Below are 24,961 nucleotides of genomic sequence, written 5' to 3' on the forward strand. Positions count from 1 at the left end.
TGCATGTGTGAACCCTTATGTGTGTGTGTGTGTGTGTTTTGCTTTTCCCCCTAAATAAAACATAAAACCTATTTCAAATGCCTTTGGAGTTCTGTGTGCTTCCAGACCTGGTATAGTTGGGCTGAATCCCGAGGTCGCTCTTGCCCCAACCAAATTATATCTCTCTTTTCAGCTAAGTACCAAATTCCCCTAAAAACATAGCACTTGCGAGTGTCCTTCCCAAACTCCAGCATTTTGGATAACAAAGGGCCTCTGGAATCAACCACAGAGCTAAGCAAACTCAGTTTGGACAAAAACATTAGAGAAAAAGGAATTTTTGTGTCGCCTTTCCTCTCTTCATAGACATTGCTGATAATTGCTAAATAGAACCGCTTAATATGTCTGAAAACAAGGGCCTGAGCCATGTTCTCACAGTTTACTCAAACCAGTTCTTAAAATCTGTCAGGTTGATGGCTTCCTCCCAATCCCCAAGGCCCCTCTCCTGGCCCTTCCCAGAGGTCCCTTCCTCTCTGCACAGAGCTAGGCGATCCTGGCTTTGCTCTGCCTTCCCCTCCTGGCTCCCAGAGGCCTGATCGCCTTCCCTTTCTCCCTCCACTCTCCAATTTTCTCTCTTGCCCATCTGCAGTATTTTACCATTTCACCTTCAGCATCTCTTCCCTCGCTTTCTAATTTTCACAATCCCTCCATCTCTCTATCACAGACAGAAACACAGAGTGTGTGTGATGCATAAAAGGGACACTTTGAGGCCCATTTGTTGAGAAAGGCAGGATATCCAATATACAAATAATGTATTAGGAAAGGCAGAACAAGGGGGCTGGGACCTGGATTCCAATTTTGGTGAGGGTCAAATGCCAGAGAGGAGCCTTAAAACAGCTTTAAGACATCTCCAAGACTGGGATGGATTACTCTTGGGGATGGGGGGGGGGGGGGTGACATTGCCTCCCAGGGGATCTCAGAGGCAATCCCACATTGTGTCACCTTAAAATATGGAATAATGGTATCATTATGCGGTCTGTTTACAGTGGATCGAAGAATGGATATGATTAAGATATGATAAGTTGTTAGTAATGGAAAACACAAAAAGGTTTGGATATCCTGCCTTCTTGTGGTATGATCAAATTAAAGCTAATACAGATTTTTGCCATCACTTTATAAGAAATTCATTGTTTAGAGTATGGGTTAAAGTTAAAAAAACTATTTTATAGTCAGATACCATCATGAGTCTCTGTTCAAGAAGCTTTCTATAGAAGAACAAAAATGGAGGGTCAGAAATGGTTAACATACACGGACCTGTTAACAACAGAAACAATTCTTTAATAATGAAACCTAGCAATGAAAGAGAGAACAAGATTAATAAGAATTGGTTTCTGTTTAGACAAACGTTTGAAGGATATAAAATTGATAAAAAAAAAGAGCATGGTCTTACAGATAAGAAAAATGAAATGGATGCTATAATCTTTGATGATAAATGGGGACATAGTTCAAAATATTACAAATTACTGAAGCAAAGGAATTTGGAACAGGAAAGTGTGAAGCATTGTATGATAAAATGGGCTCAGGACACATAAATTACGATAGAAATTGACTTATGGGAAAAATCTGGGTGAGATACTAATTCTTTCACACTTTGTCAAAATTATGAAGAAAATTATATTAAAATGATGTATCGCTGGTATATATCCCCAGATGAACTAAGCAAAATGTACAAGAATGGAAGCGGTAGTTGTTGGAAATGCAGTAAACAAAGAGGAACTTTTTACCACCTTTGGTGGAAGTGTACAGAAGTGGGGAAATACTGGGGGGAAATACACACTTTGATGTCAAACATGTTAGGAATAACATTACCATTTAGTCCTTTATTATTTTTATTAATTAAAAATAATATTAGAAAAATGATTATTAGAAAAAGAAGTGGGAAAAATATAGACATATTATTTTATATATGGTTGCAATAGCTAGAATTGTTTATGCTAGTTCCAGGAAACAGAAAAGAATTCCAACAGAAGAAGAGTGGATAAATAAATTAGAAGAAGCAATGGAGATGGATATATTGACTGCCTCACTAAAGGATCTGGATAAGGAAAAGACAAAAAGGGAATGGGAATGCCTAAAAATTTTGAAGTAAAAAGCTAATTAAGAAGTAAAAAACTTTTTATTTGAAGATGTATACCTAGGAGATATGAAATGGTTAGTAAATTAAAATATGCATTTACTTTGAGGAAGCCACGATATATATTAGAATTAAATAATATAATATAATTTTTTAGATCTACATAGTTGTTAGTTTTTAATGTTTGTTTTGTTTTGTCTTTTGGTATTGAAGCCAATGTTTTATGTATGTTTGTTTATATGCTTGCAATGTTTGTAATGTGATGTCTGTTATTAATAAAATTTAAAAATATGGCATAATGTTCTGCCCCTAAATATCCCACAGTATCCCTTTGGGGAAGCGGAGGCCATTTTGCCATTCTTGGGCCCTCTCTGATCCATTGCAGGGCCAAGGGAGGCCTTTTCCCCATGAAGCCTCTCCAGAGCCTCAAAAAGCTGGAAGAGGGGCCACAAAAGCCAGGAAACTGAGGGCTGAGGACCATTTAGGGGCAAAAAGCATTAATCTCCATGGCTCCTTACCACAAAATTCCAGAATTGGCAGTTTAGGATTGGATATTTAGAATTGGAGAACAATAGTGCCTCACTAAAACGAGAAATTCCAAGATTCCATAGGAAGTTGTTATGACAATTAAATTACGTATGAAAGGGAATTAGGAATGGTAGTAGAGCACAAGTTGAACATGTGTCAACATTGTGATGCAGCAGCTAAAAAGGCCAATGTGATCCTAGGCTGTATCAATAGGAGTATAGTGTCAAGATCAAGGGAAGTAATAGTGCCACTCTATTCTGTTTTGGTTAGGGCTCTCTTGCAATAATCCTGTGTCCAGTTCTGGGCACAACAATTCAAACAGATATTGAGAAGCTGGAGCATGTCCAGAGGAAGGAAACCAAAATGGTAAATGGTCTGGAAACCATGCTCTCTGAGGAATGACTTAGGGAGCTGGGTATGTTTAGCTTTGAATAGAGAAGGTTAAGAGTGGATATGACAGCCCTGTTCAAATATTTGAAGAGATGTCATATTCAGGATGGAGCAGGCTTGCTTTCTGCTACTCCAGAGAAAAGGACATGGAACAATGGATGCAAGCCACAGGGACAAGAGATTCCACTTAAACTTTAGGAGGAACTTCCCCACAGTAAGAGCTCTTCAACAGTGAAATATACTCCCTCAGAGTTTGGTGGAGTCTCTTTCTTTGGAGGTCTTTAAACAGAGGCTGGATGGCCATCTCTCGGGGGTGCTTTGAATGTCTATTCCTGCATGGCAGAAGATTGAACCAGATGGTCCTTGTGGTCTATAATTCTAAAGTGGAATCATAGTGTCTGATAGTGAATTAATAAAGGGCCCTCAGTCTTCACAGGAAGGGTAATGGATTCAGGTTCCTTACCCACAGAGGCTACATTGTCATAATTCTCCATCATTACAGAACTGTACATAAATTTCTGCTTTTTAGTCAACAGTTTCCATTCCTCCTCGATGAAATATACTGCCACATCCGCAAAGGTTACCTGCAACAGAAAATAGCCGTCATCCAGAGAGTGACTAAACAAAAGAGGAGGAAAGCACATGGTGCATTGCAAATATTATTTCAACACTTTAGAATTCAGTCCAAGAAATAAACTTTAAATTCTGCAAGCAAGCAAAAAGCTACAGCCTTTGAGATCCAGTTTGTCTTGAATCCTTTGAATATAATCTACAATATGATAATATAATTTAGGCTATTTCTGGAATATTATTGATTGATTAGGATACTGACTATCCCAATATGTATAGTACATTTAGTCACCAATGAATTATAGTGAATTTAGCCATATCTCACCTAATTTCAGAGGCAAATTTCATTTTTAAAAACAGTTCTGGGGAGTACTCTGGACTTGAGGGCCACTGGGCCCGCGTTCAATTTAGATCCAGAGATATTCTTCCAAATCCCCCAGCATTTCACAGATGGGGAAAGCAAGACACATGTGGACAAGCAACACCAGAAGGGGATCAAGATGCCCAAAGTTGTTAATGATAAAGATCACACAAGTGAGGAAGGATACAGAAGTTTGCATTTGCATCCAACTCCTGACAAGGGCAAGACCCTGCCCCCTTCTCTCCTCCCCTCTCCCCTCTTTTGAGTTGATGAGGTGCAAACCCCTTTGTAGTCCTTATGCAGAAAGTGAAGTGAGCTGAAGAAGGGGGAAAGTGGGAGGAGAGAGAAACCAGGACATTTTAAAATCCCCTGAAATAACCTGGTGACAGAGGATTAACCAGTATTTTATTTTCTTCCTTCATAAATTGGCCCAGCAGTGACACAGATGAAGCGAATAGGATAGTGATTCACCGAAGAGTTGTTGTACCTCGGCAGCCTCTTTCTGTTGGAGCCCAACTTCCTCTGCTTGGCCTCTGTGTTGGCCATCAAGTGAGCAGGATGTCCTGGTGGTCCTGCACTTGGTCACTTCCAGCAAGAGAGGCCCCAAAGCCGTGTACAAGGAAGCCGAGATGAAGTTCCTGAGAAAAAGGAACCAGGGTTAGGATTGGCTTGGCAAGAAACCTTGCAGCACTCAAAGACACAGAGAACAGCATCCTGCTGTTGACATACGCAGGTGATAGATGCCTCCTTTGGGCCGATGCAGAGGTGGGCATCCCTTTCCTCCCTCTGCACTAAACAAAGCCCCCTGGACCTAGCATAGATTCACTGCAGCTCCCCTACACAAGATACTCCATGCCTTCTTAGTGGTGGGGGATTAGTGGATGGGGAATTGGAGAGGGCCCTGGTTATGTCCCTGTAGCTAGATGTGAAATGAGGGCATCATAAATAAATAAATAAATAAATAAATAATCTGCTGAAACCTCCAGAGTTCCCCAGTGCTTTTCCCCATCAGCCCCTTTCCCAAGAAGGCTGCATCAGCAATTTGAAACCGCTTTAACTGCTCAGTGCTATGGAATCCTGGGGTTTTACCTTTGGGACACTTAGCCTTCTGTGCCAGAGAGCTCTGATTGCACAAAGAACTACAAATCCCAGGATTCCACAGGATGAAACCAGGAGAGTTAACACACTTTAGAACTCGATTATTTCTGTAGTGCAGATACAGGCTGAGTCGGTTGTAAAAGGGTAGAAGCACTGAAGTCGAATTTTTATCCTGTTAAAAATGGTTTTGCTTTTTTAAAATATAAGCAGTTTGTTTTTCTGTCTAATCCTTATTCTTGTTGTTGTTGGTTGTTTGTATGTTTGTATTATCATTCTTGGTCATATGAGATGGTCTGGTCTGGCACCTTCCTTCTTCCCTGAAAATCTATTAATAAGAAAACTGGGGAGACTTTTAAAACCTCCCAAAGGAGCCACTTTTGGCCTTTTTTGGGGGACTAGCCTCCTCTTAGAAGCCCAATGTTTGTGAAGAATAAGAGTAAGGCTTGTATTAAAACTGTCCTCCCGATTTCTGATCCCTTTTAAAACCCATGTTCCCCAGAAGGAGCAGAGCTGTGTAATAAGAAAACCCTCTCAGAAAAGAGACACAAAAGACACACAAAGAGACACACTTCCTCCCTTTTGGCCCAAGGAGCCTGGCCTCCTTCTGACTCTGGAGCCTCAGGAGAGAAAGAGGAGCCTCTGTTCAACTGAGGCTCAGAGAAGGTTCCAGAACATTGTTCCCCACAATCACAAGCAGCACAAAATGGCCACCAGAACACAAAATGGCCGCTTCTGCCTGAGCACTTGGCAGTTGGAGGCCTTCAGGGAACCCAAAATGGAGGATGAAAGGGCCCCAAAGTCAGAAGGGACCCCAAACAGGATTTCCAAACCTTAACAACACCTAAAATGCCAAACCAAAAGTACATTCGCATAGTTCCATAACACTGAGCCATGACAATTGCAGTGGTGCAATACAGGAATGCCCAGTGATGGTGGGATCAATTATGATTAAGGCGTGGTGGCAGCCTGATAATATTATCATCATCATCACCACCATCATCAACACCACCACTACCATTGCTACTGCATGAGAGCCACCATTAAAAGCATTAAAATCCCCTTTGGGGAGTCCCACTCTCCCTCCTTCAGAGAGAGTGGGCCATGCCTAGAAGGACTGCTGGGCCTCTTTCCTCCCCACCTTAATGGCAGTGGCCAAAGGAAAGCAGCAGCAGCAGTAGACCCAAGCCAGGCCCAGCCAAACCTCAGGGCAGCAGTGAAGCCTAGTGGTTCCAGGCCTTGTCTCTCTGCTGCCCCTCCACTCCGCCCTCTCTCTCTCACTCCTTCCTTCCTTCCCTCCTTTCTTGTCTCTGTCTCTTTCATTCCTTCCTCCTTGTCTCTGTCTTTCTGTCTGTCCCCTTCCCACTCTCTGCTTCTCGCTCACTCTTCTGCACACTATGCTCCCCATTTCTGATCCCTTTCAAAACCCATGATCCCCAGAAGGAGCAGAGCTGTGTAAGAAACCCCTCTCAAAAAAGAGACACACTTCCTTCCTTTTGGCCCAAGGAGCCTGGCCTCCTTCTGACTCTGGAGCCTCAGGAGAGAAAGAGAGGCCTCTGTTCAACTGAGGCTCAGAGAAGGTTCCAGAACATTATTCCCCACAGTCACAAGCAGCACAAAATGGCCACCTGCACCTCAGCATTTGGCAGTTGGAGGCCTCAGCACAGCAGTGAAGCCTACCACTTCCAGGCCTTGTCCCTCTGCTGTACTCCACTCCCCTCGCTCTCTCCTTCCTCCATGTCTCTCTCTCTCTGTGTCCCCTTCCCACTCTCTGCTCCTTGTTCTCTCTTCCGCGCACAGAGCTAAATAGAGAGGCAGAAGCTCCTCCCCTTCTTCAGTCTGGCCAATGAGGGCAAAGGAGCTGGAAGACCCCGCCCCCTGCCCCACCCTCACAGGCTCCTCCTGCAGTTAATATGGAACAAGACAGGAGGGACTGAGGGACCCTGGAGCCCCAGCCACACGGACACTGGCCAAAGGCACACATTCCCAGAGCCTAAGACCCATGAAATGGCAGCCCTATGCAGGGCAGGACCCTCCTCTCTCTGGCCCTGTGGATGCTGGGAGATCCAGTCCAGGGAATGCACTGTAAATCCCATTGGCAAGAGGAAAGGCTACTACTGCCTTTCAGATCCAGTTTGCCCCAAATCCTTTATAGGGCCAGAAACCCCTTTGTTAGGAAGCAAACACTGAATATCTCAGGAAGGCCCTATATCTCCCAAGACCTCCTCCCTCCAGGACCCCCTTCCACTCTTCCCCTGAAAGCCTCAAATGTCAGCTGCCAAGCGTTCAGGCAGAGGAGGCCATTTTGTGTTCTGGTGGCCATTTTGTGTTCTGGTGACCATTTTGTGTTCTGGCGGCCATTTTGTGTGCTGTTTGTGACTATGGAGAATGTTCCAGAACCTTCTCTGAGGCCTCAGTTGAACATGCATAAACACACACAGATACACACACACACACACACACAGACATACAGACACACATATACACACACATTATATACACACACACATACAGACATATATACACATACATATACTGTATATATACATACGTGTCACAACAAACTACAATTCCCAGGATTCCCTGGTTTGACAAGGGAATTGCCTCCACGCTTCCAGATCACAGCCCCAGAGAATGAGTCTACAGTATATCAGTGTTGCCAATTTAAGTCCACTTCTTCAGCTGCATTTGGATTTAATAATGATAATAATAATGGCGATGATGATAGAAAGATAGATCTTGTAGCACCTTTGAGACTCAATGAAAGAAAAGTTGGCAACATGAGCTTTCCTAGACTTAAGCGTACTTCCTCAGATGCATGGGAATTGTAGTTTATTGTGGCACCAGAGCTCTCTCTCACAAAACTACAATTCCCAGGGTTCCCTAGCACTGAGCCAGGGCAGGTAAAGCGGTCTTGAACTGGATTATTTCTGCAGTGTGTCTTGGACCCAACTCAGGCTGTATCTTCATTTCAGAGACAATCCAGTTTCATACCATTTTAACTGCCGTGGCCCAGTGCTATGAAATCCTGGGAATTGTAGTTTGTTATCACGCCAGAGTTTGCTGAGAGAGAAGGTTAAATGTCTCACAAAAATAGAATTCCCAGGATTACATAGCACTGAGCCAGGGCAGCTAAAGGGGTGTCAAACTGGATTATTTCTGCAGTATGGTTGCAGCCAAACACGTTTCTATTTGTCACAAAGCTTCCTGGACCCCCTTCATGCCAAAATAAATATCTTATTGATTGGTCCAATGGTAATTTTGAGAGTTGAAATAAGTTACAATTATTTTTATTCAATTAGGGTTATATATATTTGCAAAAGATCCGCCATATTAATAAATATATAAATAAATCCTATTATTATTATTATTATTAACATTACGGGAACATTCCGGGGGTTTTGACTAAATATTCAGGGTAATATGGGGGGGATTCCGTGGATTTTGGTAAAACATGCCGGGAAATGTCTTCGAGGCTTGTTGGCAACACTGGTCCTGCCCTGCAGTAAGGTCACTCCAATCCCTCTGAACCGAGGACTACAACTCCCAAGTCTTTCTTTCTTTCTTTGTTACTTTCCTTCTTCCTTCCTTCCTTTTTCCCTAGCTGCCTTGTGTCATTGGTATTACTGCTCTTGTTGTCATTGTGTGCCTCCATTGTTTCTGACTTATGGCAACCCTAAGGGAAGCCTTTGATGGGCTTTGTCCCGAAGTGGTTTTGCAAATGCCTCCCTCTGGGGCTGAGAGAGTGTGACTTGCCTAAGGTCACTCAGTGGGTTTCCATTGCCAAGAGGGCATTTAAACCCTGGTCTGCAGGGTCATGGCCCAATGCTCTAGCCACTGAACCACTCTTTCTTGAGTCTTTGTCATTTCTTGTAGTGTGGCTCCAAGTCATTGCCGACATCTGGTGAGCCTTTCCTGGGGTTTTCTTGGCAAGAGTTGTTCAGAGGAGTTTTGCCATTGTCTTCCGTGAGGCTGAGAGAGTGTGACTTCTTGCCCAAGGCACCCAGCTGGTTTCAGACCACTGCACCACACTGCCTTCCGTTCCCATGTACAACCTGAGAAATAACTGCAGACCTTTTTTCTGTTCTTCATGTGTGTCTTCAAGTTATTTCCAACTTATGGCAACCCAAAGGCAACCTTATCATGGGGTTTCCTTGGCAAGATTCTTCAGAGAGGGGTTGCCATTGCCATCCTCTGTGGCTGAGAGAGTGTGACCTGCCAAGGGTCACCTAAGTCCAGAACACACTGCAGCAATAATCCAGTCTGAGACCCCTTTAACTGCCCTGGCTCAGTGCTAGGGAATTCTAGGAGATGTAATTTTGTGAGACTATGAGCCTTCTCTGTCAGAGAGCTCTGGTGCCCCAATAAACTCCATTTCCCAGGATTCCCTAGCACTGGGCCAGGGCAGTTAAAGTGCTCTCAAAATGGACTATTGCTGCCATGTGTTTTGGGCCTTTCTTGGCCGCAAACTGTCCATAGCCTGCAATGCATCTCCTAATTCTGTTGTCAGTCCCTCCCTCCCAACACTTTCTCATTTCCCCCCAAAACCAGCGCAAAGCTGGCAGATGGAAAGAGGTTTTAAAGCAGCATTTAAATCTGCACTATTTGTTTTTAACAGACGAAATGTTCCAAATGCTATTATGCGTTTTGTAGCTATTATTACAGAAAGACGTAGAGTATAAACTCCTCAAGTACCTTTATTTTCTGGAGTGAGATGGGCTTTTCCAACTGACTCACTGTGATGATCTCCGGTGGTCCAAGCAGCCAAACCGCATGTAAAAGGAGTGTCGAGTAGTAGATACTCCAAGGAGATATTTACTATAAATAACAAAATATAACTGAAATGTAAGTCACACAAGGTATTAAGAATCTTGCAGGTACAATATTTGTATGTATATAATATTCAGTTCATACAAGCCATTAAAGAAACAAATAAACCTAAGCGTCCAATTCTGAGACTAACTTCCAAGATCCGCTCTTTAACTCTCTCTCTCGATCTCCAACCGACACAATTCCCCCAACTGTCTCTTGGTCTCTCAGGCCTTATATCTCCTTCTCACGGAAGCTTCCAGAAGAACCTTCATCTTGCTCTCTGATTGGTCAAGAGAGCCTTCCGTAGCAGTGATGCCATTCTGTTTTTGCATAAACCTCCCTTTACTGCCTGAAGAAGACCTCCATTGACTGGAGCCCAGTCATTACACAAACACTGCAAGGGTTTCTGCCTAACGATGACTAAACCACTTCTAAACTGCGTCTGAATTTAATTTTAAACCTTTTACATGCAAGATTATTGTGCAATTTACTTGTGTTGTACTTTTATTATGCTGTTCCTACAGCTGTACTGTATTTTAACGTTTTGTATGCAAATGGCCTTTGCAAGGCTTAATTGATTTGTTGCTTCGACTGGCAAAGATTGCAGGGGAATCACTCTCTACTCTGCATCCTCCATCTGGCTAGAAACAAGGAGGCTAAATTACATCTTCTTCATCCTGTCTCTCCAAGGAACTGGAAAAGAATATTTTTCTCAGTTCCCAATGATCTGGGAATAGCCTCTTAAAAATGTCAATCTTCATTTCCACACAGGAAAATATACTGTGAATATTTGAATGACAAGCTGAAAGCAACTGTGGTTGGTACTTTATGCATTCGGCTGAATGGCGTTGCTAGAGGCCCTGCCCCAGGAGCTAGGATTTAGCTCCCAAACCTCAGGTCCTGGGAGAATTCAGGGAGAGCTTATGGGAGCCAATGGGGAATATTGCCTTCTCCTCCTGATGGCTTTCCTGCACTCTTTTGATAGGCTTGAAGACAACACAAGGTCAGTTCATGTAGTAATTCTGGAGGAGGAAGTTAGTTCAACTGAAAACCAACCCTAGGATGGGATGGGTTGGGAAAGAAGGACTCAGGCTCTTAGACGTTTCCTGACCTCTTTTACTTTCCCAGTGAGAGTGGGTTTGTTCTTCATTGGAATCCTATTCTTGGGGGTTTACAGACAAGAGAGTCTTCTTAAAGACTAAGGGGTTTTTCCAAAATCCCTCTGCTTCTCCCTCCCAGAAAACATGGCTTCCCTTTGACATCTAGCTATGATGCTGAGTACTACACAAAGATTTCCCATCTCCCTTCTTGAAATGGTTCTGGTTCTGGAGGGAGAAAACCAACCCTTCTTTCCACAAAGTGTTGGCCAGCCTTGCTCCAAGATGCCATGACAGTCCCTGGTGTAGAGAGGCCTGTGGGGAGGATGGCATGGACCCACGGAGGGTGGGTTTCCCCACTGTCTCTTGGCTAAAGAGAGCCTCCATGTCGAGAGGCAGGCGGCCCTTTCCCTCTGAATTCCAGCTGCCCAGGAGGAGAGCAACCTCAGCAGAGGAAGGCTCTCCCTTTGGAGCAATGGAAAGGCATTTCTTGGCCTGGCTCTTCCTGGCAAAAGGAGACAGGGTTCGCTGGACTTTTTCTGGACCCTTGGATTATTTGGCTGTTTGTAGGGCTAGCACAAGGTGAGCTTATGGCAGAAGGAGGAGAACCGGCTTATTATGTTCTTCAGAGGCAAGAAAGAAAGACTGGTTTGTCTTCAGAAACCCACCTTAGGATGGGAAAGGAGACAGACCAAAGAGGCCATTCTGTACTTTCCAGTCCCCAAAGGCTCGCTCTTGCATGTGGGGATGAGCTAACCACCATCCATGCGGGATTTGCAGCATAGAGAGAGGCATTTAGAAATCCAAGCCAGAGAGATCTAGTGCCTCCCATACTACACATCCCACCATTTCATAGCATGTAGGCATTAAAACTCAAAACAGAAACAGTGCTATAACAGTGTAGTGTGAAAGAACCCTTTGATTCCACTTTATCTGTTTAGACTACATCTTACGGGATCCTGGGATTTGTAGTGTAGTCGGCACTAGAACGTTCTTGCAGGAAACTCCAAGTATACCTTCCAAATGTGCAAAGCCTGCGGGATTCCCTACAGTATTGTCATATCAGTTAAAGTAGAATCCTTGTGCTGTATTCTCTGGGCATCAGACCAAAGGAACCATTTCATAGGACCTGTTGAAATCCACATTCCTGTTGAAGTACTCTGCAAACACAGCCAATAACCTCAAGAGGCTGAGAGGTCTGTCCCTTTCTCTTACTGCCAGACCCTGAAACCAATCCTGGCCAGCTCCATCAGGGCTAGCTTGGAAGAAGAGACTCCTCCCTCCATAACTGCCATCTTCAGGCCCATGACGGAGTGACCAGGCAGGCCCAGCTCCATCAAGGCTAGCCTGGAAGAAGAGACTCCTCCCTCCATAACTGCCATCCTCTGGACTGTGAGGGAGTGACCAGGCAGGCCCAGCTGCACCAGGGCTAGCCTGAAGAAGAAGAGCCCTCCCTCCAGTCCATCTGCCTTGGCCCAGGCCTCAGAGGGAGAGAAGAACCACTGGACCTCATCCCCTTTCCCACCACCATTCCCTTCTCCTTTTGTGTCGTGTCTTTTAGATTGTAAGCCTGAGGGCAGGGAACTGTCTAATTAAAAATAATAATTGTAAGCTTCTCTGATAGCTTTTAAATACCATTAAATAGATAGATAGATAGATAGATAGATAGATAGATAGATAGATAAATAAATAAATAAAAGTGCCTTCAAGGTTTCATCCAAGTGGCTCTCAGCCCATTGCAGACTGGCCCTTCCCTGAGTCTTGCTCTCATGGAGGCTCAGAGGAGAACCTGTGGGGCCTGGGCACCTCCTCTTCTTAGGAACTCTGAGCCCCAAGTTCAGATGACAAATGGTAAATCACCCACCATGAACCCACCTCCCCCCCCTTCTGTCCTGGCACATGCCTTAGGAAACCTCTTCCATGGAAATTAGGGAGCTGCTAATCTTAGTGGAAGTGGGAACCTCTGGAATTCTCCTGTTTTTCCCAGCTGGGAAGCAAGGCATCGTTGGAAATCTCTTCCAAGGACAAGAGGTATTTCTTTGTTTTGTTGTTGTTGCTGCTGTGTGCCTTCTCCATGTTGGCAACGTATGGCAACCCTAAGGTGGACCTATCACAGGGTTTTCTTGACAAAATTTGTTCAGAGCGGGCTTGCTCTTGTCTTCCTCTGAGGCTGAGAGAGTGTGACTTGCCCAAGGTTACCCAATGAGTTTCTATGGCAAAGTGAGGACTTGAACCCAGGTCTCCCAGAGTCCATTACGCCATGATGGCACATTGCTCCTTACTATTAAATATTAAGGCTTTCTACATCTATGTGCTGTTCTGGGCCACAGAGGTGACACCGGTTTCTGTCCTGGGCCCAGAGCTTATCAACATCTTTATCAAGGACTTGGATGAAGGAACAGAGAGCCTGTTTCTCAAATTGACAGATGAGGCCAAATTAGGAGGAGTAGCTAATACCCCAGAGGAGAGGATCAATATCCATAGTAACCTGAATAGATTAGAAAGCTGGGCCACAATGAGCAAAATCAATTTCAGCAGGGAGAAATGTAAGGCACTGCACTTAGGAAGAAAAAATGCCATGCACAGATATAGGAGACCTGGTTTTGTCAGGCCTCACCTGGCATAATCCTGTGTCCAGTTCTGGGCACTACGTTTCCAAAAGGATGTTGAGAAGCTGGAGTGTGTTCAGATGAGGGCAACCAAAATGGTGAAGGGTCTTGAAACCATAAAGCCCTATGAGAAGAGACTTAGGGAGCTGGGTATGTTTAGCCTGGAGAAGAGAGACAGTTAAGAGGGGATATGAAAGCCCTGTTGAAAACCTTTGAAGGGATGTCATATTGAGGAGGGAGCAAGCTTGTTTTCTGTTCCTCCAGAGAACAGCAAAATGGAGCAATGGATGCAAACTCCAGGAAAAAAGCTTCCAGCTCAAAATGAGAAAGAACTTCCTGACAGTAAATTCCCTGAAGTCACCATGTTGGGGGCAGGAAAAGTGTGGGTTGAAGGCTGCAGAAAGTGGTGGCATGTGGGGGGCTTGGAGGGGGGGCTTTTTTGAGGAGGAGGAGGATTTGGGTGAATAAAACAAAGGGTCTCCTATTCCCACCCTGATTTGCTGAGGGAGGGGGGTGTCCTGATGCACAAACATATTCCCCCACATTTGACTACAAAGCTCCCCCATCTCTGCCTCCCTCCCAGCCCAATGCTATTCCAACACAAGAAGAGAGATGACAGGGGTTTAATTCCTTTGAAAATGTTCAAGGATTTGTCCATGGAGAAGAACATTCAGTACTGGAAACCAGTGGAAACCAGAGACGCCTTTTCAATGGGGCAAAAAGGAAAAACATACTAGTGCTCCAACAGAAAAAGAGGAGGTTGCTTGTATTGATTTTATGGGAACTTGTCTTCCTTCCTTCCTTCCTTCCTTCCTTCCTTCCTTCCTGCCCCATCTTTACCTGGGATCTTCTTTCAGGGCCAAAGGAGAGCTTTTCAGAAAGAAAGAAAGAATTATTATTGTTATTATTATTATTATTATTATTATTTCTTATCTGCATCTCTCCATGGATGGAGGCAGGGAACAATGACAGACCAAACAATACACAATATCAGTTAAGAAGACAACTTCAGTTCAAACATCCATCCATTGAAAAGAAAAAGGAGACACAGACGTATTAAACCATCCACCTTTTAAACTGATCAAAGTTTACAGTTTTAGAAAACTGCCAGGACAGGCCTGCTGCTGAAAGAGACCAGTTTTCAATGACATTTTAAGAATTAATTATAAATTAATGAAGAACGAAGGAAGGAAAGAGAGATCAGAAACACACACCTCCCTTTTAGGGTCTCCTTTCCTTTTTGGGGGGAGGGTGTTATTGGGGGGAAACCAAACCAAGTTCGGGAGGACTAGGTCCAAATAGGTTTATTGCTCCCCAAGTGAAGATGAAACAAGTAATGACAAGGTAATGCTATGTAATGAGAAGAAAAGGTCTATGTACAAAGAGCAATTATAATACACAAATCAGCTTCAATTTACCTAGTCTGAATAACATACTGATATCATGCAGAATAACATCTAAAAAATGATAATGTAGGAGCTAACTTCAGTTTATTACTATGAATAACCTACTAATCTAGGTAATACAGAATAATATCTACAAAAAATAATATAAACAAGGGCAATTGTGAGTACAGGTACACAAAGGCTTCAGTACAATGACATACACATCGATAAGAATGGACTACAACAAAACAACAAAAGGAACAATTACAAGACACAAACTGCCTCCAATATCTCTGCTCCAGGTGACCTGCTAAAATAGATGAACTGAAACTGAATAAGTGGCATTATCCCTGTCTTTGGGAATTGATGGAGGACATTTCAAGACAAAAGGTCTTCCTCAGCCACAATGGAGCAGGCTGTCATCTGAGATACTCTAGTTCTTCCTCCTTCAAAAAATGTGCCAGGTACGTATTTTGCAGCCAGTCTTCCTGTTTTCTCCTGCATGAAACCTGTCCTGGTTTTGGGATCTTCTGGGGAGGCCCTGGTTGCTGTCCCACGGACCTCTCAGGTGCATTTGGGGGGGAGGCAGGAGAGGGCTGCTTGGGGGCTGCTCTCAGGATTTGGGACCCCTTCTTATTCTTGCCATTTTTATTAATCCCTCCCCTTTTCAATGTAAATCCTTTGTATATATTTCCCCAGATATTGCCATTTCTTTCCTACAATACATAGTAATCTTCATTATAATATTGGCGCTTATAATATCATCTCCCCTCCGTCTATGGGGTTGCAAAGGGTGGGGGCTTCCTTTCCTGGGAGGGCATGATCTAGATCTTCCCTGTCTATGGGGCTTGCAGAAGAAGGCTCCAGGCAGAGGGGATGGTGGCCCAATATAGGCACCCTAACGTTTTCCCAAATGAGCACATTCTCCGTCTCTCTGTCCAGAGGCAGAGCCCCTTTCCCCCAAATGGCTACCGAGGGATTCCTATCTAGATGCCCCCTTTATGCCTTCTCTTTCCTTGGCACTTTCCTTCCTTTAACCTCCATCCCTTCAAGGAAGGGATCTTTCAGGCAAAGAACTAACAATGGCTTTCATGCCCTTTCTGTATGTTCCCAGGAGGAGGACCATTGATCTCTCTGCTGGCCCTCCTCTGCAGGGTTGTTGTGAAGGGTAAGTAAAGAATGTGTGTGTGTGTGTGTGTGGGGGTAATCCAGATCCTCTAGGCCTCTAAGCCTAGTTGCCAGGGGGGTGTCCCTCTCCCCAGAAGGGGATTTGAGCTCCCTCCGTCTGCCAGCTCTTGGCTTTGGCCTAAATCTGGGCTCTTCTCTCCCCCACTGACAGCGCCTCCTTCCCCCAGAGAAAACCCCTTCCCCCCAGAAAACTGTTGTTTCCAATGCTATTGAAGCCTATGCTGTCTGATGCTTTTTGTTTGTCACAAAAGTCTTTTGACTGGGAGCCTCCCCTCTTCTGAACCCCATCCCAGCCCCCCAGAGATGAAGAGGGTGCCCCATTGGAAGACCAAAGAAAGGGGCTTGCCAGGCCTCATCTCCCCCCAAATGAAGAGGAAGGGAGGAGGGTCTGTCCTCTGCCCTACTTTCCAGGAGAGAGGGGCTCCTCAAAGCCCCCTTTTCCTCTAAATGACCCTGCCCCCTCCCCCATGGCCATGCCTCTCCTCAAGGGCCCCCTGCCCCCTTTTCTCATACACTTTCATACACTTTCTTCCCTTGAGGAGACTTGGAGGATGCGTTTGCCTCTGTTCTTCTTGTGGCTGGGAGCTGAGTTGAGGACCGAGAAGAGAAGAAAGTGTGTTTTGTGCAAATTCAGAACTTCTGTGCATCAAAGAGTCCAACGTGTTGAAACAACAAATAATTTTATTGAGAACACATAATCAGAAATCCAGCATTTAAGCCAGAATCGCCCTCCCCAAGCCAAAGAAAACATTGAAACCCCAAAACCTAAAATCCCACCCTCTTCCAAACCTAGTCCCCACCTCCCATTCCCAGAGACTATGCCCCACAGTTAACCAGGCCCCCTTTGCTATTCTCAGAAACTAACTCCTTTCTCTTAATCATTCCCATAACTATTCTAGCCAGCTGTAAAACATCCCAGCCCCCCCCCCCCATCTAGGTAAGCTATACCACAAATCATAATCCCCAGCCAAGTTTATAATCCAAAACAGTTATCTATATTACAGTGCACCTGTGTCATATGCGGCATTCAGTATATGGTGAAAGCCACATGGGAGCACAAGTGGCGGGGCGTCTCATTCGGATGATGGAGGTGCGGGCCCATGGCGCATGGGCGCCATGGCACCACCAGATGCACAAGCCCCATTCACTTGAATAGGGCTGCATGTGCGGTATTTTGCTTATCTGGGGGGGGGGGGGGAGGGGTCTGGAACGGATCTCCCACCTACGCCAAGGGCAGAATGTAAAGACAATTAAAACCTAAACTTAACAAAATGTAACTTTAAAAGATAAACAGACATATGCACAGATAAACCACAGACATACGGACAAACAAACATTACAATCCAAATCGTAACGGCCTTTTCACCACTGGATTGAAAATAAATTTTCTGCAATCCTTCTTGAAAAAAATATTAGTTCAATGCTGGCATTTGTTTGGCTTCTCTCCTGTGTGGATGCTCTGATGTCTCTCTAGGTATGACTTCAGTGAAAAACCTTTTCCACAATGCTGGCATTTGTATGGCTTCTCTCCTGTGTGGACTCTCTGATGTATCACTAGGTTTGACTTCAAAGAAAAACACTTCCCACAATGCTGGCATTTGTATGGCTTCTCTCCTGTGTGGACTCTTTGATGTGTCACTAGGTGTGACTTCTGAGGAAAACCTTTCCCACAATGCTGGCATTTGTATGGCTTCTCTCCTGTGTGGACTCTCTGATGTGTCACTAGGTAAGACTTCAAAGACAAACCTTTCCCACAATGCTGGCATTTGTATGGCTTCTCTCCTATGTGGACTCTCTGATGTGCCACTAGGTGTGACTTCTGAGAAAAACATTTCTCACAATGCTGGCATTTGTATGGCTTCTCTCCTGTGTGGACTCTCTGATGTGTAAATAGGTATGACTTTGAAGAAAAACATTTCCCACAATGCTGGCATTTGTATGGCTTCTCTCCTGTGTGGACTCTCTGATGTGTAAATAGGTATGATTTTGAAGAAAAACCTTTCCCACAATGCTGGCATTTGTATGGCTTCTCTCCTGCGTGGACTCTCTGATGTCTTTCTAGGTTTGACTTCAAAGAAAAACATTTCCCACAATGCTGGCATTTGTATGGCTTCTCTCCTGTGTGGACTCTCTGATGTGTAAATAGGTATGACTTTGAAGAAAAACATTTCCCACAATGCTGGCATTTATGTGACTTCTTTCTTGTGTGGACTCTCTTGTGACTAACAAATTCTTCTGTAAAAGAGGACAATGACAGACAAGACTGAATCTCAGTGTTAAGAGAGGAAAGTGTTACCCCAAGGTTTAGCCCCACGTTCACCCCTTCCTATTTGATATTAAATTTAAAAAATTGGTGTGAGTGACCTGAGCATGATTCTGTTCTGGATGCCCCCAAATCCATATAATGACTGTATTGTTATAGGAGATACTAAAGGAGAGATTGAAGGGGAACTGCCATGAGGAAATCAGTAGAAGCAGATAGTCAGGCCATTGAAAAATATTCCATTAAATATATCTAAAACTATTTTAATTGAAAAGTGGCATCATTTCCTGTGAGACTGCCATAGAGTGTTGAGTCAGAGCACATGGCATGATGCAAGCTAACTGCAGAGGATGCTTCATGCTGTGTGGCACCAGGAGATGACTCACAACCAGTACAGTATAAAGCTTGCATGCGGATTGATGTGGGTTGGAGTTGGGTGTACAGTGGAATATATTCCCTTAGAGTTTGGTGGAGTCCTCTTCTTTGGAGGTCTTTAAACAGAGGCTGGATGGTGCTTGGAATGTGTATTCCTGTATGGCAGAAGTGGGTTGAACTGGATGGCCCTTGTGATCTATTCCAACTCTATGATTCTATAGTGCTAGTGAATTCCGGTTCCTTACCCACAGAGGCCACGTTCTCATAATTCTCCATCATTATATGATTATACATAAGTTTCTGCTTCTTTGTCAACAGTTTCCATTCGTCCTCAGTGAAATATACAGCCACATCCGCAAAGGTCACCTGCAATAGAAAATAGCCCTCATCCAGAGAGTGACTAAGCAAAAGGGGAGGAAAGCACATGGTGCATCAGAAATACTATTTGATCACTTTAGAATTCAGTCCAGGAAATAAACTTTAAATTCTGTCAGCAAGAAAAAAGCTACTGCCTTTGAGATCCAGTTTGTCTCAAATATTTTCAATATAATATGTAATATTATAAACAATATAATTTAGGCTGCTTTATTATTGGTCGACGCGGAAAAGCTTTGACAGCATTAGCTGGAATTTTATGTTTGAATTATTAAAACAAATGAATATGGGAGAAGCTTTTGTTAATAATGGGAAAGAAATCTATAAAAACCAGACAGCCTGTTTAAAAATTAACGGAGAATTAACGAAAGAATTTGGTATACAAAGAGGGACAAGGCAAGGATGCCTGCTATCGCCGTTATTATTTATAACTGTATTAGAATTCTTAATGAACAAAATTAGAAATAATCCAAGGATTGAGGGAATAAAAATAAAGAAAGAGGAAGTGAAAGTTAGAGCCTACGCAGACGATTTAGTTGTAATATTGGAGGATCCGCTAAATAATATAGAAGATGTTATGGGTGATTTAAAATGGTTTGGTAAACTTACAAGATTTAAGATTAATAAAGGAAAATCAGTGATAAAATCAAAAAATATGAGCAAACAGGAAGAAACAAAAAACAGGATGTGATGTGGCCTATAAAGTTAAATATCTAGGAATCTGGCTGTCCAATAATAACATGAACTTATCTGACAACAACTAAAAGACAAGGTGGGAAAAGGTTAGTGAAGAAATGTGCAGATGGTCAAAGTTAAACTTACCGATCCTCGGCAGAATAGCTGCCATAAAAATGTTAATTTTACCCAAGATTTTATTTCTTTTTATTAATTTACCAATTAGCATATCAGCAAAGATTATGGAGCAATGGAACAAGGAATTTTAAAAAATTATTTAGAAAGGGGGAAAAGCCAGAATTAGATGGACACTTTAAAAGAAACAAAAGAGAGAGGAGGATGTGCCATGCCAGATATAAAGCTATATAGATGGACATGTAATATGTTCTGGTTAGAGGATTGGATTAGGCTAAATAATACACAAACATTAAATTTGGAAGGTCCAGATCGGAGATTCGGGTGGCATGCATACCTATGGTATAACAAAATTACTGTTAACAGAGACTTTCATAATAACCCGATTCGCAGAGCCTTGTTGGAGACTTGGAGGAAAATAAAAGCAATTTTCTATTTCAAAATACCTGTTTGGGTGTCAACGCAAGAGGCGTTTGCTAATAGATGGGACTCTGGGAAATATTGGCGCAGATATATAGATTTAATAAAAGGAAAAGGAAAACAAGAAATTACTATGAATCCAGAGAAGAAATGATCAGTGAAAAAAATGAAATAAATTGGTACAGTTATTACCAAATAAAAAGGATGTTCAATTAGGATATTAGGATAGTGTGAATTGAGATAAAATTAATGGAATTAGATGAACTGACAATGAAAACGGAAGAAAAGAAAATAGGTAAATATTATAAACTATTTAGAGAGAGAGAATTGGAAAACGAACCAATAAAACAATATATGCTCGATTGGGCAAAGGACGTGGGACATGAAATTCCATTGGAGGCATGGGAAAAAGCCTGGAAAAGGACAAATGCTTTTAACAGCATCCCAAGACTTAAAATAAAATTTCCTAAAAATTAGTAATAGGTGGTATTATACTCCGGTTAGAATAAAAAAGCTCTTCAAAGGGGAAACGGATAAATGTTGCAATTGCCATAAAGAAAAGGTTACGATGATCCACATGTGGTGGAAGTGTGAAAAAGTGAGAAAGTTTTGGGATGAAATACACAAAATAATTCAACAAATATATGGTATCAAATTTAAGAAAAAAACAGAATTGTACCTGTTAAATATGACACACTTTTTGAAAAGTGAGGATGAGAAAAAACTTTGGCGGATAATGTTATATTTGATTACATTGGCAAGGACGATGATAGCCCAAAAGTGGAAATCAGAAAAAGATTTATGGATAGATGACTGGTTATTAAAAATCAGTGAGATCAAAGAGATAGATAAACTCTCCTATATATTAGGGAATAAGAAAGGAGATAATATAGAAAAGGACTGGAAGAAAATTACGAAATACAGTGGAACCTTGTTATACGCTGGGGTTTGGTTCCAATATCCCCCGTGTATAACAAAGTCAGTGTATGCTCAAGTACCATTAAAAATAATGACATAGCAAAATGGTGTCCCTTATAAAAAATGGAAAATCAAGGTTTGATATTTGAAATTTATACTTTTTTTGAACATTTTCAAACTTTTTTTGAACATTTTCCATGTATAACAAATCAGTGTATAAGAAGGGCTGACTGTATTGGGAAAAGAGATGGGGTATCAATAAAGACCTGGTTTAACATTAATAAAGAATATAGTAGGAAAAGGAGGAGAGGGGCAATATAGATAGGGACCAGGGGAAAGAATATATTCAAGGAAATCAAAGTTAGAGAGGACTCTTTTTTTGTTAAATATAATTTGGAGATATACATGTGGGCATACATTCCCTCATTTGTCCCCCTCTTCCTGAGAAAAAACTGTTATAAGTTAATAAGGAGTAACATGAGAGAGGATATGGAAAATATTTGTTGATTAATAGACGGAATGTATGTAATATTAGCAAGAAGCAGAAAGACTACGGTAAATATCACACAAAAGACAGCAGATTGGGAAGTGAAGAAGAAAAAGAAGAAAAGAAGATAAGAGAGTATTGTATGTTGGAAATTGTGACTGTAATTGAACTTGTTTTTAGAACTGTTTGGGAAATACGTGTTAAAAATGAAAATGAAATAATTAATAACGATAAATTACAAAAAAATAAACAATATAATTTAGGCCATGGCTGGGATATTGATGATGGATTAGGATACTGACTAACCCAACACATACAGTACATTTAGCCACAAAAGAATTATGGTGCATTTAGACATTTCTTGCTACATTTCAGAGGCTAACGTCATTTTTAATAACAGTTCTGGGGAGCACTGTGGGATTGAGGGCGACTGGGCCCACCCCATATTTAGATCCATAAATATTCTCCCATATCCCACAACATTTCGCAGATTGGAAAAGCAAGACACATGTGGACAAGCAACCCAGAAGGCACTGAATATGGTCAAAGTTGTTTAAGAGGAAGTTCTCACAAGCTAGGAAGGGCACAACAGTTTGTTTTTGCCTCAGCTTCCTGGGAAGGGCCATATCCTTTCTCCTTCTTTCCTCTCCTCTCCCCACTTTTGAGTTAATAGGCTGCAAACTCAATTGCACTCAGGAACTGAAGTGAGCAGAGAAGGGGGAAAGTGGGAGGAGGAGAGAGAAACCGGGACATTATTAAAAGCCCCTGAAAAAATGGTTTGACAGAGGATTAACCAGGACTGTCTCTGCCAAACTCGGACAGTATTTTATTTGTTTCCTTTCATAAATTGGCCCAGCAGTGGCACAGATGAAGCTAATAGGATAGTGACTCACCAAAGAGCTGTTGTACCTCGGCAACTTCTTTCTGTTGGAGCCCAACTCCCTCCGCTTGGCCTCTGTGTTGGCCATCAGGTCGGCAGGGAGTTCCTGGTGGCCCTGCACTTGGGTCACTTCCAGCAAGAGAGGCCCCAACGCCGTATCCAAGGAGGTCAAGATGACGTTCCTGAGAAAAGGGACCAGGGTTAGGATTGGCTTGGCAAGAAACCCTGCAGCAATAAATCAACTGCTGAAACCTCCAGAGGTCCCAAGTGCTTTTCCCCAGCATCAGCCCCTTTCCCAAGAAGGCTGCATCCGCACTATAGCAATAAGACACTTTGACACTGCTTTAACCACTCAGTGCTATGGAATCCTGGGATTTTACCTTTGGACACTTAGCCTTCTCTGCCAGAGAGCTCTCATGCCACAGCAAACTACAAATCCCGGGATTCCACAGGATGGAACTAGAAGAGTTAACACACTTTAGAACTGGATTATTTCTGCAGTGCAGATACAGCCTAAGTCTGTTGAAAAAGGGTAGAAGCACCTATGTCTTGTTTTTACCCTCCTAATAATGGTTTTACTTTTTAAAAAATGAGCAGTTTGCTTTAGTCTCTAATCCTTATTTTTGTTGTTCTTGTTTGTTTGTATGTTTGTTTGTTTCATTCTTGGTAATATGAATTATTCTGGTCTGTCTCCTTCCTTCTTGCCTGAAAATCTATTAATAAGGAAACTGGGGAGACTTTTAAAACCTCCCAAAGGAGCCACTTTTGGCCTTTTTTGCGGAACTAGCCTCCTCTTAGAAGCCAAAGCCCAATGTTTGTGAAGAAGAAGAATAAGGCTTGTGTTAAAACTCTCCTTCCCATTTCTGATCCCTTTTAAAACCCATCTTCCCCAGAAACAGCAGAGTTGTGTAATAAGAAAACCCTCTCAGAAAAGAGACACAAAAGACACACAAAGAGACGCACTTCCTTCGTTTTGGCCCAAGGAGTCTGGCCTCCGTCTCTCTCTGGAGCCTCAGGAGAGAAAGAGAAGCCTCTGTTCAACTGAGGCCTCAGAGAAGGTTCCAGAACATTATTCCCCACAGGCACAAGCAGCACAAAATGGCCTCCAGAACTCAAAATGGTCACTGGAACACAAAAGGCCACCAGAATACAAAATGACTGCTGGAACACAAAATGTTTGCCTCTTCCTGAGCATTTGGCATTTGGCAGTTTGAGGCCTTCAGGAGAGAGAGAGAGACTGAGGGGAAGAGTGGAAGGAGGTCCTGGAGGGAGGGGGCCTTGGGAGATATAGAGCCTTCCTGGGATATTCAGTGTTTGCTTCCTAACAAAGGGGTTTTTGGCCTCATAAAGGATTTGGGGCAAACTGCCAATGGGATTTACAGTGTATTTCCTGGGCTGGATCTCCCAACATCCACATGGCCAGAAAGAGGAGGGAGCCCTGCCCTGCAGTAAGGCCCCTCCAATCCCTATGAACTGAGGTCTACAACTCCCACATATTCTTTCTTTCTTTCTTTCTTTCTTTCTTTCTTTCTTTCTTCCTAGCAGCCTTGTGTTAGTGATATTACTGCTCTTTTTGTCATTGTGTGCCTCCTCCAAGTTGTTTCTGACTTATGGTGACCATAAGGAAAGCCCTTCGCAGGCTTTTCTTGGCAAGATTTGTCCAGAAGTGGTTTTGCAACTGCCTCCCTCTGAGGCTGAGAGAGTGTGACTTGCCTAAGGTCACTCAGTGGGTTTCTGTGGCTAAGAATACATTTGAACCCTGGTCTCCAGGGTCATAGTCCAATGCTCCAGCCACTAAGCCACACTGTCTCTTTCTTGAGGCTTTGTAGTTTTTTGTGGTGTGGCTCCAAGTCATTGCCGACTTCTGGCGAACCTCTCCTGGGGTTTTCTTGGCAAGAGTTGTTCAGAGGAGGTTTGCCATTGCCTTCCCTGAGGCTGAGAGAGTGTGACTTCTTGCCCAAGAGACCCAGCTGGTTTCATGGTGGACGGGGGCAATGGACCCTGGTCTCCAGAGTTGTAACTCAACACTCAAACCACTGCACCACACTGCCTCCCATTTCCATGTACAACCTGAGAAATAAGTGCAGACTTTTTTCCTGTTCTTCATGTGTGTCTTCAAGTCATTTCTAATTTATGGCAACCCTAAGGCAACCTTATCATGGGGTTTCCTTGGCAGATTTCTTCAGAGAGGGTTTGCCATTGCCATCTTCTGAGGCTGAGAGAGTGTGACTTGCCAAGGGTCACCTAAGTCCAAAACACAGTGCAGCAATAATCCAATCTGAGACCGC

The 24,961-nt window shown here is 43.1% G+C and overlaps 1 protein-coding gene across 1 annotated transcript; it reads right to left on the reverse strand.

Moving 5' to 3' along the window:
- Window positions 1-17,098: 17,098 nt before the first annotated feature.
- On the reverse strand, window positions 17,099-19,209 carry LOC149273997 (uncharacterized). The gene is made up of 2 exons (XM_089505948.1): window positions 19,029-19,209; window positions 17,099-18,380 (listed from the first exon to the last, which is right to left on the reverse strand). Exons 1-2 carry the CDS (start codon window positions 19,207-19,209, stop codon window positions 17,563-17,565), a joined length of 999 nt encoding a protein of 332 aa, XP_089362074.1. The 3' UTR covers window positions 17,099-17,562.
- Between the last annotated feature and the right edge of the window lie 5,752 nt (window positions 19,210-24,961).

Source organism: Sceloporus occidentalis, unplaced genomic scaffold (assembly GCF_023333645.1).
Source record: "Sceloporus occidentalis isolate IW3139 unplaced genomic scaffold, rSceOcc1.0.p SCAF_354, whole genome shotgun sequence".
Taxonomy (NCBI): Eukaryota; Metazoa; Chordata; class Lepidosauria; order Squamata; family Phrynosomatidae; genus Sceloporus; species Sceloporus occidentalis.

Coding starts and splice junctions, on each gene's coding strand:
- LOC149273997 (XM_089505948.1), bottom strand. CDS start 19,209: ATGTGCTTTCCTCCCCTTTTGCTTAGTCACTCTCTGGATGAGGGCTAT. Junction 18,381..19,028: donor TGAGAACGTGGCCTCTGTGG/GTAAGGAACCGG, acceptor CCTCTTTTACAG/AAGAATTTGTTAGTCACAAG.